This window comes from Centropristis striata, chromosome 19, assembly GCF_030273125.1.
Source record: "Centropristis striata isolate RG_2023a ecotype Rhode Island chromosome 19, C.striata_1.0, whole genome shotgun sequence".
Classification (NCBI taxonomy): Eukaryota; Metazoa; Chordata; class Actinopteri; order Perciformes; family Serranidae; genus Centropristis; species Centropristis striata.
Window position 1 is genome coordinate 27,332,397 of NC_081535.1, and position 17,293 is coordinate 27,349,689.

Here is a 17,293-nt window from a genome sequence, read left to right on the forward strand (position 1 = left end):
CAAACGCCATGTGTCCATACATGCAAACTAACACATAAGTTAGTCTGCACTCTGTCACAAGCTCTTCAACACCTCTCTCTCTTTCTGCACAAGAACTTCTTGGCCATAGCCTCCGTGACATCATCCATCAGGCTTCTGAAGGGACATTTTTGACTTTTGTCTGTTTTGTACTGTGGCTGTACTGAACACTGCAGCCTCTAAGGGGCGCTAACAGCAGCTTTACATTGTGTCCTCAGTACAGTAGTTCAGGAGCTTTGTCCTTCTCTCTCTGGTCTTTGTTAAACTATTTACTTTGAAGTGTTGTTTTCTAAATGGAGAGCACCTGTGGTTCAAGGGAGAGAGTGTGTGTGTGTGGGTGTGGGTGTGTGTATGGGGTGGCACTCACTGGCTGACTCCCACAGAGATTATCTTGTTCTCACGCATATCTGTCCAGCTGTCTCTCTCTCTCTCTCTCTCTCTCTCTCTCTCTCTCTCTCTCTCTCTCTTGTAATGAATGAAAATGTTTTAACCCTTTTGAATTTCTAGCCCTTTTAATCCATATAGTGTTCTTTATATACTACACATATAGACATGTCATAAGCAAAGTTAGCAGTCAAAACCATAGCTGAACATTTCAGTATTGAAACTAGAGTCAGGCAGGAGTGAACATTTTTATATAAATTTATATTAATCCAAACACGAAACGGACCAAAATATTGATTTTCACCACTAGGTGTCACCCTTGGCTGTAACATAATGAGAGTGAGAGAGCCATCCAATGAGTGTGTAGCGACACCAGTCCAGATGTTGTTGTTCTGGACTGATAAAAAAAATAAAATTGAAAAGTGCTAAAATAGGCTACCACAATAAAATACCTAGACGGCCCGCCAAAATAAAGTCTATGTATATCCTGTTTGATTTAGCTATCAACACAGGTTGCTAAAGTAGGCTACTTTTTAATTTGTTTTAACGTGTCATAATAACAAGTGCTGTTTCGGACTATATGCATCATTGGACCAGACTCTATTTGTACCTGCAGTGTACCAGTAACAGTCTCAAAAACACAGATTCAGACAACCGGAGACAGTTATACGTCACATACTTAAGGAACCATCACATCAACCTGCGGGTCTGGGCTTTTCATATCATTAGCATAACGCTACGGGGGTATGAGGGGAAATTTACATAATAACTATGTGACAATGTGAACACATTTTAGCAGATATTTTTTTATGTTTCACAATCACGCTGTAACAGCCTCTACCAAGCTAACATGCTAAGAAACGGCATAAACAAACAAAAGATGCTAACTATACTCCCGATACATCTGCTAGTTGCTGATTTTGAAGACATCAGTCCCCTCATCTGAGTCTGGGTCTGCTGGACTCAAACATATGTCTGAGTCCCTCTGTTGCGTACTGCTCTTTCACTGGTCAACCTAGTGCACTTTTTTCAGCGAACAAGCTCTGAAAAAGCCCATTTATTAACAAATTAGGCAAATGTATTTACTTTACCCTTTACCTTTACTCAAACATACTGATGTACCTATTTAGCTTTATGAAACTTAATTAAAATGAAAAAGAAGAATTGGGCATTTGGTAAAGAAAAGAGACAAAGTTTCACGGAATGAATAAGAGACTGATATACAAAGGATGGGGTCTTAATAACGTCACTTAATACTTTGAAGCTTAAGCAAACACTTCTTTTACTTTGCTGTAACTCGGATAAACACATTTCTACTTTTCAAACAGTGTACATAAAGATTTGACGAAAGTTGAAAGAACAGCGTGTCTGTGATTTATGATGTACTTTTAAGTTTGTGGTAAAGAAAATGCTTAAAATTTAATGGAAATACTTGCAAACTACTCTCCAGTTTCACTCTGAGGTTCTCTGAAACACTTCTCTGCTCTTTGGACGTCCCTAGAGACAAATTTGGCATTTAGCTGCATGAGGCGACGTGCGGTTGAACCCAATAAAACTTTGACTTCTTGTTAAAAGTAATATTTGTACAAACTACTTTTCAGTTTAATCTTGAAATCAGTCCAAATACATTTCTTGTTTTTATACATTTGCAACCAGTGAAAAACAGAGAATAAAGTGAAGTGAAGGATATATGCTGAAAAACACTGTTTACTTATGGACTCTTTAAAAGCACACACACACACACACAGGTCCATAAATTGCTCCTTGTGTTGTCAGTAGGGCCCGTGTGTGTGTTTATTCAGGCTCTGGATTATTGGCTGATAGACAAACAGACTCATTAAGACTGAAAACACAGCAGCTCTATAATAGAGTTTTTCCATGGGCCCGGGTCAGTCTGCTCTGATGACATGCAGCTCCACTGCTGCCTCACAGCCCCACACAGCTGCACCACACTGCCCCGCTCCTGATTGGTATCACGGTGTCCTCCCCTCAGCTGTGCGTCCTCAACAGTTACACTCATGTGTCTGTGCTGGACAATAAAGAAAAGTTTTTAATTATCTCTGTGTTCTGCATGTGTCAGTACTCTGCATATTTACACCAGAGTGTTAAAACCTGATGGGTCAGGTCGAGTTTGGACAAACATTTCTAAAAAGATGCTCATGTTCAGGTTGAGTTTAGCCTGCTTGACACAGTGGATCCAGTTGTTTTAAGTGAAAGTATAGTCATAAAAAACAAAAAACAGAATTACAGTTGGGTTCAGCTTGGGCTCAGTTACCGCTCTCTCAAACTTAGTTCGGTTTCAGACAAAAATATGCTAGTTTACAGTCCATTTAGCAATTATTTATAGCTTGCCATCTGCAGAATAATCCAAAAATGCGCTTACGTCTGGAGCCTCTCAGTTCATTTTTTGATTTCCAAGGGGTGTTATTGATGAGCGCAGACCAAAATACCTCTGAGTAGGCGTAAACGTAAACGTAATCCCTAACCAACCAGACAATATTCTCACTCAGTTTGGACAGCTAGCAATGTAGACTGTCATAGCCAGAGATTGAACCATCGACCTCTTATCAATGCGGCCACTTTACCATCTGAGCCACAGCCGGTTGTAAAAAATGTAAAGTATCCTGTAAACTAGACTGAAGTTTGTTACATTCTACTACAACCCTGTTTCCAAAAAAGTCTTGACGTCGTCTAAAACGTAAATAAAACAGCATGTGATGATTTGCTAATCCTTTTTGACATATATTCAATTGGAAACTGGACAATATATCTACTGCTCAAAAGTTGTAAATGTACACTAAACTCTGAATTTGATGCATTTTGTTAATTTAGGCTTTACGCATGTCCCAACTTTTTATGAATCAATGTACATATATGCCTCAAAAAAAAAAAAAAATATATATATATATATATATTGTAAATACATAAACTTGTTATTGGGACACAGACAGACAGACAGACAGACAGACAGACGAAGAGACTGATGGAAGGGTGGATGGATGGATGGATGGATGGGTGGATGGTTAGATGGATGAGATAGATAGATAGATAGATAGATAGATAGATAGATAGATAGATAGATAGATAGATAGATAGATAGATAGATAGATAGATAGGTACTTTTTAAAAATATTTTAACATTTGCAGAGAAATTGGACATTAGACTAAACTATGACAATGAGCAATTTTTATTCCTTCACAATCGAGGCAGAATCCACAACATTTCCTAACAGTATGAGACATTTTGGTGTTCCAGTCTTCTCTTCCAGTCACAGTGGTTTGCAGTCCGTCCTATGATGGCGTCTTTGGGTCTTTTGGTTACATTAGTACATTCTCTATGTTAGCTTTACTGTTGTTCTTAGCTGTCTGTCTGTCTGTCAGTGCAGCTCGACTGCTCACAACCATTAACAGCATGGCTTGACGCAACCACCTCCCCAACTTTGGAAAAACCCTATAACTACACACACCCATACTGCTTTATACATATCCTGGATAAGTGCATGTGCTGTTTAACATCACATAGTGGGGACCCAAACCAGAGCCAACTGACAGTGTGGGCTCTCACCTGCAGTTTAACTGGAGGAGTATTTCTCACTCTGCAGTTTGTGTTTGCAGGTGAAGGCCAGCCCGAAATTCACTCCAGTTCTGTCCAAGGTTTGCCAGCTTGGCATTTCGCCTTGCTCTATTTGGGTATTTTTTTGGTGCTGTGTCCCTCTGTTTTCGTAGCTTGGTCTTGTGTGCACTCGATCTGTCACCCATGTTTTTATAGACTCCAGCCAGCACACACTGTGCCTGTGAGCTACACACCCAGTGTCCAAATGGTGACACCCAGAAATGTCCTGCTTTACTTTAGTATTCCCATTTTATATAACTTTATACTTTTTACTCCACTACCTTTAGCTGACAGCTTTAGTTACTTTTCAGATTGAGATTTAACATAAAAAATCAATTTAAAGTGATTGGCGTTTCTTTAAATTAAACCTCATAACAGTGTATAAAGTAGTTAAAAGGAGCCCTTAAAATACTGCTCACATAAATGCACCAATAGTAATAATCCAACAATAAATTTGTGATATATATAATAATCTAAGTGGGGCCATTCTGCATAATGAGTCCATTTGATACTTTTGTACTTCTGTAGATCTGAATGCTTTTTCCACTTTTTGAGTCTACAATACTGTTTTTATAAAAATCCTACACATTGTGCCTTTAAACACTTGGTTACAGTGTGCTGTTGTTTTTCTGGTTCAAGGTAAAAGGGAAAACAAAGTCTTTGTATTTTTTTTATCTGCAATTTATCTGATTATAAAAGAAGTGCTACACAACATTGTGTGTGTGTGTGTGTGTGTGTGTGTGTGTGTGTGTGTGTGTGTGTGTGTGTGTGTGTGTGTGTGTGTGTGTGTGTGCGTAAACAGGAAGTTTGAACCATAAAGAACGAGACTCAAAAGAAACCAGTGGAAAAATGAAGTGAGAGGAAGGAGTGATGTAATGTCTAAAATGAAGCCATTGTGTTTGCACAAGAGACTTTTTCTCGTTTTTCACATGCATACATTCACCCTCTCTTTCTCTCTCTCTCTCTCTCTCTGTCTCCATCTAGTTCCCTATGTAACTCGTTTCATTTTCTTTCTTTCTTTCTTTCTTTCTTTCTTTTTTCTTTCTTTCTTTCTTTCTTTCTCATCATACCCCCCACCACCTATTTCCTTTTCACGTATCTCTCCCGTTCATTCCTCTCTTTTTTGTAATTTTGTATCTTTTTTCACTTTCCTGTCTTCCTTTGCTAATCCCTCTCCCCCTCTTCTTCCCATTCATTTTTCTCTCTCTCCGTAACTTTCCTGTACGTCTTCGTGCTCTCACCTCTTGTGTCTATTCTTTTTTTTCACCATTTACTCCCTTGCAGATGTGACAACCCTCTCTCTCTCTCCTGCTGTGTTTTTATGCTTGCGCGCGTGCACACACACACACACACACACACACACACACACACACTGTCTCTCTTATTGACACACATTTTAGTACGTATTTACTTTATTACATATTTTCTGTCACGTTTGTTTTCATCTTCCTGTTTTGATGTAGTTATTTTCTCTCTCTCTGTCCCTGTCTTTCTCTTTCACATGCAAACACACACACACACACACACACACACACACACAGCTGTATGTAGTTTGGCAGTGTTAGGCAGAGACGCCTGCAGGCTGAGGTCATAACTCTGGGAAAACAGGTGGTAGACTGATGTGGGAGAGGGAGCGAGAGGCATAGACACATACATATGAATGCATCATCTCAAATACATAAACGCATTAATGCAGAAGTCGATACACACATATGTTCCAGCATCATACTTTTTTTTTCAGTTAGTTTCATATTCTCTTTATGCTCAAATCATCACAGCCAGTCGTTATATTTAACATGCTCTTAAACTTCGAACCACAATAGAAATACATAAAATATCTCTCGAAACACAGAAGATAAGCAGCACTTTGTGTTTTATTATGTTGTTGTAACAGTGAGAGATGGGCTCGGTGGGAGATTGTGAAATGAGGGGAAAGGTTAAGGGGGAAAACTCTCTTTCTCTCTCTCTCTCCATTAAGCAGTGTTGCAGTAAGTGAAATGGATCATAATCTGCATCACTTTGCTGTAAAACACACTAATGCCTTTTAATACTCTGCATCTCCTCTCTCTTCTCAGTCACTAAATCTACTCCTATAAGCTGATAAATCTACTATCTCCCATTCACCTCCAGTACAGTAAAAACAGCCCTGTGCCCAACAAATGACGTCTCCATAGGACATAGGAAACTGTGAATTTGTTATGTTTACTTAAAGATTATGCTACCTACTTAACGTAATTATCTAAGTTGAAATATGTCAATGCTGACTTTTTGGTTTCACACAGTGTGTTGACCAAGGGACAGCCTCCAGGCCTCAAAAATTAAGACATTGCAGAAGTACCTTAAACTTGCATTCTTTCTAATGGCCAGCAGGGGGCGACTCCACTTGATGCAAAAAGACGTTAATAGTAAAAATGAGTCTACTTCTCACTTGATTTATTACCTCAGTAAATATTCTCATCATAAGTTTATGCTCTCAATTACTAGTTCCGCAACTTTTTCAATTCATCATGATGTCCATTGTATACATTTTGGTCCCATTTAGAGTAAAATAAATGATAAAAACAGAGTATGCTTGAAGACAGGGCTACGGTATAACTGACAGGCAGCTACCACAATGTACTGTGTGTTTTCTAGTGATGTGCTAATGAAGCCTCATGAACCACTTTCTTTATCTTATGAGCCCACTCGATGGCGCCCTTGATTTAAAGAAAAAGGCTCAAGCTATGGTAATTGAATGTACTTTCAGCCCTTTGTTGAACAGAGAGCGCCATTTAGTGGGCTCAGAAAATAAAGAAAATGGTTCATGAAGCTTCATTGGCACATCACTAGTGTTTTCACTCATCAGAGTTCACTGGAACATAAAAATCGCTTGTTTAGTTTTCAATTGGACCAAGAGACACTCTAAGGAGTCAGCACTAGCGTTAGGTTATACATAGTGTCATTCCATCCGTTATCTGCATGCACTGCCTGCAAAATAACAATACGGCAACTGCCATAAAGGCTTCACTACCCAAGTCCACAAACCAATGAGTGAAGTCCCTGTGACTGGATGCACTATTGTCATGTAGTCCATGGTTTTGACCCATTCATCCACCCCAGCCTCCTTCCAACATAGAGCGTTGCACAGAGAGTTACATGGAATTTGATGAGAAACATATTTGTGCAAAACAGTCATAATCTAGAGGAAAATAAATTTCCCTCACAACATAATTGACTAGGGGCTCTTGGTGTTCCCACATTCCATTAGTCAAATGCATAGATATATCGGTCTAATGGCCAAATAGTACAAAATACTCACTGGAGTCACTCATGTACTTCATGAAAAATAATTAGTTATGGAATGGTTAGGTTTAGATTTGGACTACTGACTACTACAGACTATTAAGTACTTAATTTTTCCGAGACCTGGCTGCTAAAAACATAAATAAACTATTCTGACATCAATCTAAAACTGTTCTAACACAAATGTTTGCATGTTGGGAAGCAGTTTTTCCTGGTGTGGTCGAGCAGCTGTTATAGCAGCAGATTAACGCCCAGTGACTGTTTCTCATTAGATTATAATGCTTCTAATGTATTCAGTGATGCTGAACTCAAAGATGTGCGAACTCTGAACTTAAACTGATCATTATATAATAAACAACAACAAATATCAAGAAAAAGGCTTTTTACAAAAGCATTGTTTCAGCTTTTTTATCTTCACATATAGTCACTATACATTTGATAATGAGGGGCTGTTGTGTTTCTCCTCATATATGTACATATATGTTCCCATATATGTTAACATACAGCTCTATAGTATGGTAATGTTGCTTCAGTGCAGTCCGCCTTCACTGTTTGTAATCAAAAGCTGTGTGATATGAATATTTATGAGGAAAAGAGGTTATGATCATTGGACATTTGTGTGTAGCCTGGCGTTCATGAAGATGATTAGATTAATAAACTTTAACAACCTTGATAATTGGTTCATACAACATGGTTCTGAGTTTCAGGTCGAATAATCAAAATGCAAAAATGTTTGTATGGAGGATCAACTGTGACAAGAACAAATGCATAGATAGAATACACCTTATACGAATACTTAATAATATGAATATATAAAGCATGGTTAAAAGAAAGAAAAAATCGATTAGCTATAACTTTAAAATAAAATGACAATAGAAAAATCTGAAATATGTTTGCCATGCAGATATACGTTACCTGTCAATAATAAATCATATTGTCACAATCATTTCATGAAAAGAGGTAAAAAAAAATATTTTATTCCGACTCTTTGGTGGCGGTGTTGATATATATTTCCTAAGAATGACTTTCCTGTGAACTGCATTCATTAAACACATTTCAATGTTGTAAATACAAACCTGGCTCTAAAATGATCATGGTTTGGGTTAAATAAGTACGTTGCTATGTTACTTATTTTCTGAATCAGAATTACTTTTATAATCCCCAGGGAGAAAATTGCTTTCGATACAGAGACTCCAGTGCGAAAATATTAAAAATTATGAGATACAATAAATAAAATAAAATAAGAATAAATAACTCTATGTATAATAAAATATTGATTCCGAACTGTATTCCCCTGGGTGTTGGATTGACCTGAAGACTTTAATTAGAATGAATTTGTCATATGAAATATGTTTCTCTCCCTCTAGTTGATAATGCAGATTTGTTGTATTGGCTTTTAGGCTGGAGTGGTACTTACTCACTTATTTACAATAATTGCATAATCATATTTAAATATTCTCAGATGGATCAAAACACAAAGGTCACATAACAAAAGAGTCAATCAGTTATCATGTCTGTCATTCATTATAAACACATCATACATCTGTATTTCTCTCATAATTACATTTTTCCAAATTTTCCAGTACGTCTCTCCTCCTCTTCCCTCCATTTTTCTCTGTTTAATTTCTCTTTTTTTTATTGACATTTTACTCGACAGAGGAGTCTGTCGTCCTTCACTCGGTTCATTACATGGAAAATTAAGCAAAAAATACATACGTATCACGCCACTGGAAAATGTGGCTCTACTTTTCCTCCCATGGAAGTTCTCAATGCTGTGTGTGTGTGTGTGTGTGTGTGTGTGTGTGTGTGCGTGTGTGTTTGTGTGTGTGTGTGTGTGTGTGTGTGTGTGTGTGTGTTGAAGTCGCTACAGCAGGTGCTTTCTGTCAAGTGTTCAGTTTGCACAGAGGAGAGACTGTTCAGTGTGAAGAATGTTCCACCGACTGTGTGTGTGTGTGTGTGTGTGTGTGTGTGTGTGTGTGTGTGTGTTAAGGGTAGACCAATGTAGACCCCAGTCCAGTTTATTTACAGTTTAAATGTAGAGTATATCACTTCTACAAAAAAACATTGCAATCCCAAAATATTATAAAATATCTTTCATTGTCTTTAGTTTTAATTAATTTTGCGACATTTTTTAAGGACAGTCAACGATTTAATAAAAAAAATTCAACTTTTTACTCGTGACGAACAGAAACTCCAACATGAATATAAAAGCGTATGTTAAGTATTTAAAAATGCATAATTATTAATAAAACGTGACATGGATTACAACTACAAACGCACAGATGTCTGTGTAATGGCAAGTTTGCCTGCTCCCCAGAGGATCGTCTACAAATGTTCCACTAATTCACAGGAAATATCAAGATCTAATGGTCATATTTCCAGGAAATTCCCCGTTGACATTCCTTCTCCCCTGAGGACGAACCTTTCCTGCTTCACATCGTATCTCCCCCCTTTTTTCTCCCCCTCCTCCTCTGCAGAGGTTTGTTTGTTTTTTTCGACTGGGACAGTAATTGAAAACGACAAAAGGAAATTGCAGAAATCAGTCTAATACGGGCTGAAATATTACAATTTGCGGAGTTAGTGAATTGACAGTTTATTCTTCTCTCAGACATGTTACTGCAGCAGCAGAGACAGACTTGTCCCCACTGTTTACAACTGCATTACAAATGTGTGTGCGCGTGTGTGTGTGTGTGTGTGAGCATGTGTGTGTGAGCATGTGTGTGTGTGTGTGTGTTAGAAAGAGAGAGAGAGATCTTGACCCAGAAATTCCCTTCTTTCTCTTCTTCTTCTTCCTGTGTAATCAGCACACATACACGCGCTAACATACACACACATACACACATTTAAATGAACACATTCCCACTGATCAACAACATTGCAGATGACAGTTTCTCAGCACCTCCTCCTGCTCTGGCTTTTTCTCTTTTCTTTTTTTTTCAATCTGATTTACTGAAATGACATCTATATCTGTCTGTGAAGCACAGGAGAAAAATCTCATGGAAAAAAATGGGAAATGTGGGCAGTTAATATGAGTATTAAACTCAATTACCAAAAGAAACGTGTCTATATAATATGTTATCAATTATTCTGTTAAATACAAATGTCTGGTCAGATCATTTTCTTTTATTTTGAAATGCTAAATCATTATTTAGAAATATTATGACATTATTTTGAAATGCTAAGTCATTATTCTGAAGTACTTCGACATTATTTTGAAATGCTAAGTCATTATTCTGAAATACTATTACATTATTTTGAAATGCTAGGTCATTATTTTGAAATACTATGACATTATTTTGAGACGCTAGGTCATTATTTTTAAATACTATGACATTATTTTGAAATGCTAGGTCATTATTTTGAAATACTATGACATTATTTTGAAACGCTAGGTCATTATAATGAAATAATATGACATTATTTTGAAATGCTAAGTCATTATTCGGAAATAATATGACATTATTTTGAAATGCTAAGTCATTATTCTGAAATAATATGACATTATTTTGAAATGCTAGGTCATTATTCTGAAATAATATGACATTATTTTGAAATGCTAAGTCATTATTCTGAAATACTATTACATTATTTTGAAATGCTAAGTTATTATTCTGAAATACAACGACTTTATTTTGAAATGCTAGGTCATTATTCTGAAATATTATGACATTATTTTGAAATGCTAGGTCATTATTCTGAAATAATATGACATTACTTTGAAATGCTAAGTCATCATTCTGAAATACTATGACATTATTTTGAAATGCTAAGTCATTATTTTGAGAAATTTTGTTATATTTTGGCCTTAGAGGATCTTTATTTCATCACAAGGTTATTTTTTCTTAAATTTGAAGAAATAGGGGATTCCGTTTAGTGTATTTGCTTATTGTTCGAGAATATATTTTCTAATGTTAAACAGGAAACCTTTCTTATCTCTAACTAGGTTATTGTCTGTATTCAATCTTGTGTTTTGTCAATTTACATTATCGTCACAAGATGATGCAGGATCTTTAAAACACTCTGTGGTGATGCTGTGAAAAGACTTTATTCTAGTGTTCAGCAGCCAACTGTCACATTTTAGACGGTCCTTGAACGCACCGATGAGGACTGGGCTTTTTTCTTTTCTTTTGTTGTTGTGAGAGCAATGTCTGTTTAGGAAACTCTCCCTGTTGGTGCATTCAAGGACACTCCGGCATCTGGCTTTGTGAGATTTGGCTGCTGAACAGCTACATTTATTTATTTCCAAATCAAGCGAACAATATTCACTTCATACTTTTCACAGCAACCATATGTGCTTATATTTATTGCCTGGGTTTGATTTTCAGACCCAACGGCTGATGACTGAGATGCTTTCCACATTCAACACACAGATGCCCGAGTGTCCTTGAAAGCAACTCTGAGAAAAACTGCTTTCACGGTTGACAAAATCAACAAACTTTTCCTCGCTGGTAGAAAAATCTAAACATCTCACTGATGCTTCCATATTGTTATTGGCTGCACGATTAGCTCTGTCTGTCGGCCAATCACATACGTTGAACCTGAGGGATTGTGGGTAAGTGGGCGTGGCTGTGGTGAATATCTGAGCTCCACCTGCAGCAGATCAGTTTACGTGTAATTTATTTATATTTTTCTCTTCCGTCTGTCTCCTTGTCTTCCCTCCTCATTGAACTAAATGAAGGAAGAGAGAAGGAAGGCTCGTTAAAATATAAAAGCCCTCCATTAAAAATGTACGCCACCCTCTCTGTCTCCCTCGCTGCTGCCATTTTACATTTGGGAATCCAGGCAGTGATGAAAGGCAGAGAACGGAAAGAAAAGACAGAAAGAAAGACGAGAGGCAAATAATAAATAAGGGAGCAAACAGACGTATGGATGGAAAGACGGAGGATGCTCAGTTTGACACACACACACACACACACACACACACACACACAGGAGCCAGTCGACATTTTGTGATATTTGCATGGAGCGCGAGGGGAGTTTGGCATGTGGTGGGCAAGACCTCGCTGTCAGCCAGCTGGATTAACAGACAGACAGTGGGATTTGATTTTCAAAACAACTTTATTTACACTATGGCTATTATACAATGCATCACAAAGATATAATGTATTTATTTCATTTAAAATATCTACACATGATCTGTTTTTATCTGCTCCATCAATGCACAAAACTTGAGACCTTTTTTTTTTCTTCATTAAAGACCCTGAAAACATTTGGGAAATTCTCAAAAAAACAACCTCTCCATTGTTAAACAGGCAACAGCCGGGCTAATCAGACAGCTGTCAAAGGGCCCCAGGCCCCGAGGGGCCCCACAAGTCCCACGTTCACTGTCACTTGGTTTCAGTGGTGCTCTCTGCTCAGCAAAGGTCCTGGAAGCACACTCAGTTAACATTACTTTAAAGCAAGAGCGCCATCTAGTGGGCTCAGAAAATGAACAAATTGGTTAATGAAGCTTCATTAGTGCATCACTGTTATTTGATTAAGTGGATTTGAATCAGCTATTGTAGACAGTACCCTGTCTCAAAGTCTAGTTTAACCCTCTGGAGTCCATCTATTTATTGAAAATACACGTTTTATTCACAGTAATAACTTTATTCATATATGATATGTAGACAAGCTGAGAAAGCCAGTTGAAAGTGCATGTGCTATAGATTTCAAATAGACTGGTTGTAGTTGTTTTTTTCTGCTGTTTTTGTGTGTATTAATGGTAAAAAAAATTATTTTGGGTTCCTGGCAGCTTTATACTTTGTTAATTAAAATAAAATGAAAAATCTGACTGATAGCCAAGTTTGTGTGGAGAAAAAGGAGCCATGCATTTGCTGAAAAAATTATACCAACATGGCATTTAAACATTTTTTTAAGTGGTGTATACAGACAGAATGAAAAAGATTCAAAAATGGACAAAATAGCACATGACTCCATAGTGTTAAAGCTCTTTTAATCAAATTTTTGCTCCCCAAACATGTGAAAAAGCATATATCTTTTTTTCCGGGAAGCATGGTGCCGAGCCCCTTACCAAGCTGATATTCTAGACCTCAGTATATTGCTTGGTAAAGTTGTGAACAATTAAATGAAATCGAGCTGACACATGGAAAACATGGAAAACATTTTATTAGTGGCTGTGCCATTCATGGCTTTGTAGCTGGGACTGAGAGGGAACACTGACTTTACTCATCCAGTCTGGTTACAGGTGTAAGTCAGACCAGATCCACACTTTTATCCAAATATGGTCACTTCTTCCTCCAAAATCCAAGATGGCTAAAATGCCAAAAACTGTAGTCCACATACCAGTGGGTGATGTCACGGTGACTACGTCCACATCTTTTATACAGCTTATGCTTTTAAATGGTAATGGGTGAATGGACTCATCACTCACTGCTGATTGGTCAGGAGAAAACAACCCCCACCCCCAATAAACAACCTCCCCCCTCACACAATGTGTTGAATAATGAATAGAAATAAAATGGCAGTTTTGTCTGATTATGCCGGTATTAAAAACCACCCATAGTGTGTCCGTACTGCCATTCACCTTCTAACTTTTACACACAATTCATATAAGCTCATCTTATACTGATAGAGATCTGTCAGGATTCATATCGAGTCACTGTCCTGCTGATAAGTTCAAAGTAAAACGCTCAGGAAGAGGAGGGTGAGAGAGGGACCGTTCTAAACCCCAGGAAGCCACGAGAAAGCTGGCATCACACACACACACACACACACACACACACACACACACACACACACACACACTCACACACACACATGAAGTGAGCCCATCTCGTGCCAAAACAGTGAGTCCCTGCTGGAAGCTGCTCGGTGCTCTGGGAATTAGAAATCCCACAATTAAACATATGGGCATTAAGATAATTGTCAGTTGTTGTGCTGTCGTGTGTAGATGTGCTTGTGTGTGTGTGTGTGTGCGTGTGTGCATTTGTGTGTGTGTGCGGCAGACAGATGGATAGGATTCAGCCAAGCACACACACACACACACACACACACACACACACACACACACACACACAAACACACACACACACAGACGTACCCCTACAGAATTTCCCTAAAAACACACATGAAAAACAAGAAGACACACTGGAGTTCTAAAAAGAAAAAAAAAGTGTAAATATACATGTCAGACATGCAGATATGAACCTGGACTGAGACACACACGCACGCACACACACACACACACACACACACACACACACACACACACACACACACACACACACACAAACACACACACACACAGAGGCAGTCTGGAGGAGCAGAGCACAGCTTGCCCACCTGAGTTGTACTGTACTGGAAAAATGGAGAAAAAAACATCGGCGGGATGCTGCGTGTGTGTTTGTGTGTGTGTGTGTGTGTGTGTGTGTGTAAAAGAGGGAGAGAGAGAGAGAGAGAGAGAGATGGAGATCTTCAGTGTGTTAGAAAGGCAGAGGATGCCCTCAACAGGCCACATACAGAACTGCAACATCTGGAGGAGAAAGAAAGAATGAAGAAACATTCATTCAGTCTTTTTTTTTATATCTAGATCATTCCAGTGTTCGCTTTATTCTCTCATTTTTATTTTTTACTAAATTCAGCTTTTTTATTTTGTTGAAGAGCGACATCACCTCTGGTCTCACATTAAGATATACAAAAATAATGAGTTACACGCTGTTCTAGTCGCATAAAGTTCAAAAGTAATAAGTGTAAAGCAATCAAACCATTCGTGCCCCCAACTTAATGTTTAATTTCATTAAATGTATTCGCTCCATTTTCAAGTGTTTCTGACTTGATTCTGGAAATAAATGTTCAAAATCTGTCAAATTCCTACAGCGAGTTTTTATGCAACCCTGATTCCAAAAAGTCTGGACATGGTGTAAAACATTATGTTCAATTGAAAACTGTACAATGGCAATATGTATCTCAAAAGTTAGTCTCATAACAAATTGAAAAAAATATACACATATTTACTGTAAAATAAATAAAAATATTGTGCTTTTTTCTCATTTTTATAAAATCCTGATTTTCGACGGTTGATAAAATTATTGTTCATGTGCTCTAAAACTTTCAAAGATGCACATACTGACCCACCAAATTACAGATGTTCTGACATTTTCCCTTATAATTCTAATTATGACATGCAACTGCTGAAAGTCGCGTCCATAAGTCAATTTTTATTTTTTATTTTATATATATATATATATATATATACACATACATTTTCCCACAATCTGAAACATATTTTCCTATTTGTTTGTTTGTTTAATTATTTGCACAATGCGAAAGAATGAATACATTTCTAACAGGCTTAATCACTGGAAAAGAAATAGAAGTTAACTGATGTGCAGGCACACACACATGAACACACACACACACACACACACACACACACACACACACACACACTGTAGTTTGTTGCTGTAATAATCACTTCTGCACCAAATGCGTATAATTCCGCCGCTGAAAATAGTCCCCAACAAAATCAATTTCCTCATATATGTATGATTTTTTTAAATGGTCATAAAAACAATGTAATGTGTTATAAGTTGTGGTAAGAACTGAAGCAGCAGACCACATCTGGACTCTGAGAGTCAGTGTTGTGCATCTGTTTATTCACCATGTGTCCCCCTCTGTTTTCCAGGTGGGCTCTCACAGAGAAGACGGCAGCGGCGTGGGCGGGTTGCGTAGCGGACACTCGATGGCGGGCCAGGTGCCGGGGCCCCAGCTGCCAGTTCAGTCGGCCACCTCGCCGGACCTCAACCAGCCCGACCCGTACCGCGGTAAGACCCCTGTTACATTCACAGAAACACACATGTGACAGCTTCACGTCGTCCCAAGATACGTAGAAGAAAACCAGGATGAGTATTTCTATCAGGAATCTCAGCCAAGGACCTGGAATAATGTGACCTAGGGTTTTTTATTTTTACACCTCTAGTACACATCTCAGTTATAGGAAAGAAAGGCACGAGAGAAATGTATAAGACAGATGGTGTATTAAAAATATTTGCACCGTCTCGACACAGAATACCCGTAATAATACAACTCCCATCCATTCAGTTACAGCAGCTACCAAGTGCATTTCAGAACACACACACACTTCTTCAACAAATAAAACATGGATTCTGTTTATTTTAAATAATATGCAATTTATATTATGAGACCGTGATCTACAAACTATTTTGAATATTTCACAAAATTAAATACTATTTGTTGAATGAGGCCTTTTAAAAAAAATAACCAAATAAAGGCTATGTTACCATCATTTAGATAAATGAATTAAAATTGACAAAATATTGTGGGATGTCCAAAAATGACCCCCTCAAAAAAGTCATATGTCGATTTTTGTCAGAAATTGGCAAATTTTAAAATACCTAAAAATGCTTAAAATGGATCAATTATAGTCTTTTGATACATATTAGTGGTTCTCAACCTTTTTTCAGTGATGTACCTCCTGTGAAATATTTTTCAGCCAAGTACCCCCTAACCAGGGAAAAGCATTTTTGGTTAAAAAAAAAAAAAGAAGTCTTAAAAACAGAGCGCTGTGCCATCAGTGTCTGATTTAATAAACTTTGGAACTGATAAACACATACAAAATTCAAACATTTGAAAAAACAACTATTTCAAACATTTTAAATGTTAATAATCCATGACTAAATTCATTGCAAATATTTATCATCACTAAAATGTAGTGATTCAAACTAATGTAGTAAAAACAGTGAGCATATAACTATTTCAAACTATAACTGCTACGCTTCAACCACGACTCCATCTTTGAGCTTTCAAGTGATTGACAGGTGATACCAGGTGGCATATGACAGGTTGGGTCGAACCATCCTGGTATGGGGGAGACTCTGGGTTTTTAGGAGAATGAAATTGAATAGCCTACAGAATCTAAAATTCATTTTATCAACTTAAACTTATATTTTCCTAAAATATTTATTAAATAAAAAATATTTTTAAAGGATTTTTGCATGGATGCTACTTTTTAAATGTATATTTTATAATCTCACG

The 17,293-nt window shown here is 37.5% G+C and overlaps 1 protein-coding gene across 1 annotated transcript in view; it reads left to right on the forward strand.

Annotated features, from left to right (window-relative positions):
• Positions 1 to 17,293, forward strand: part of LOC131992316 (transcription factor 4-like) — a 316,278-nt gene that overhangs the window by 275,502 nt on the left and 23,483 nt on the right. Inside the window, exon 17 of the mRNA XM_059357855.1 lies at positions 15,924 to 16,062. Within this exon, the coding sequence (XP_059213838.1) occupies positions 15,924 to 16,062 (139 nt within the window). The remainder of the gene's footprint in view (positions 1 to 15,923; positions 16,063 to 17,293) is intronic.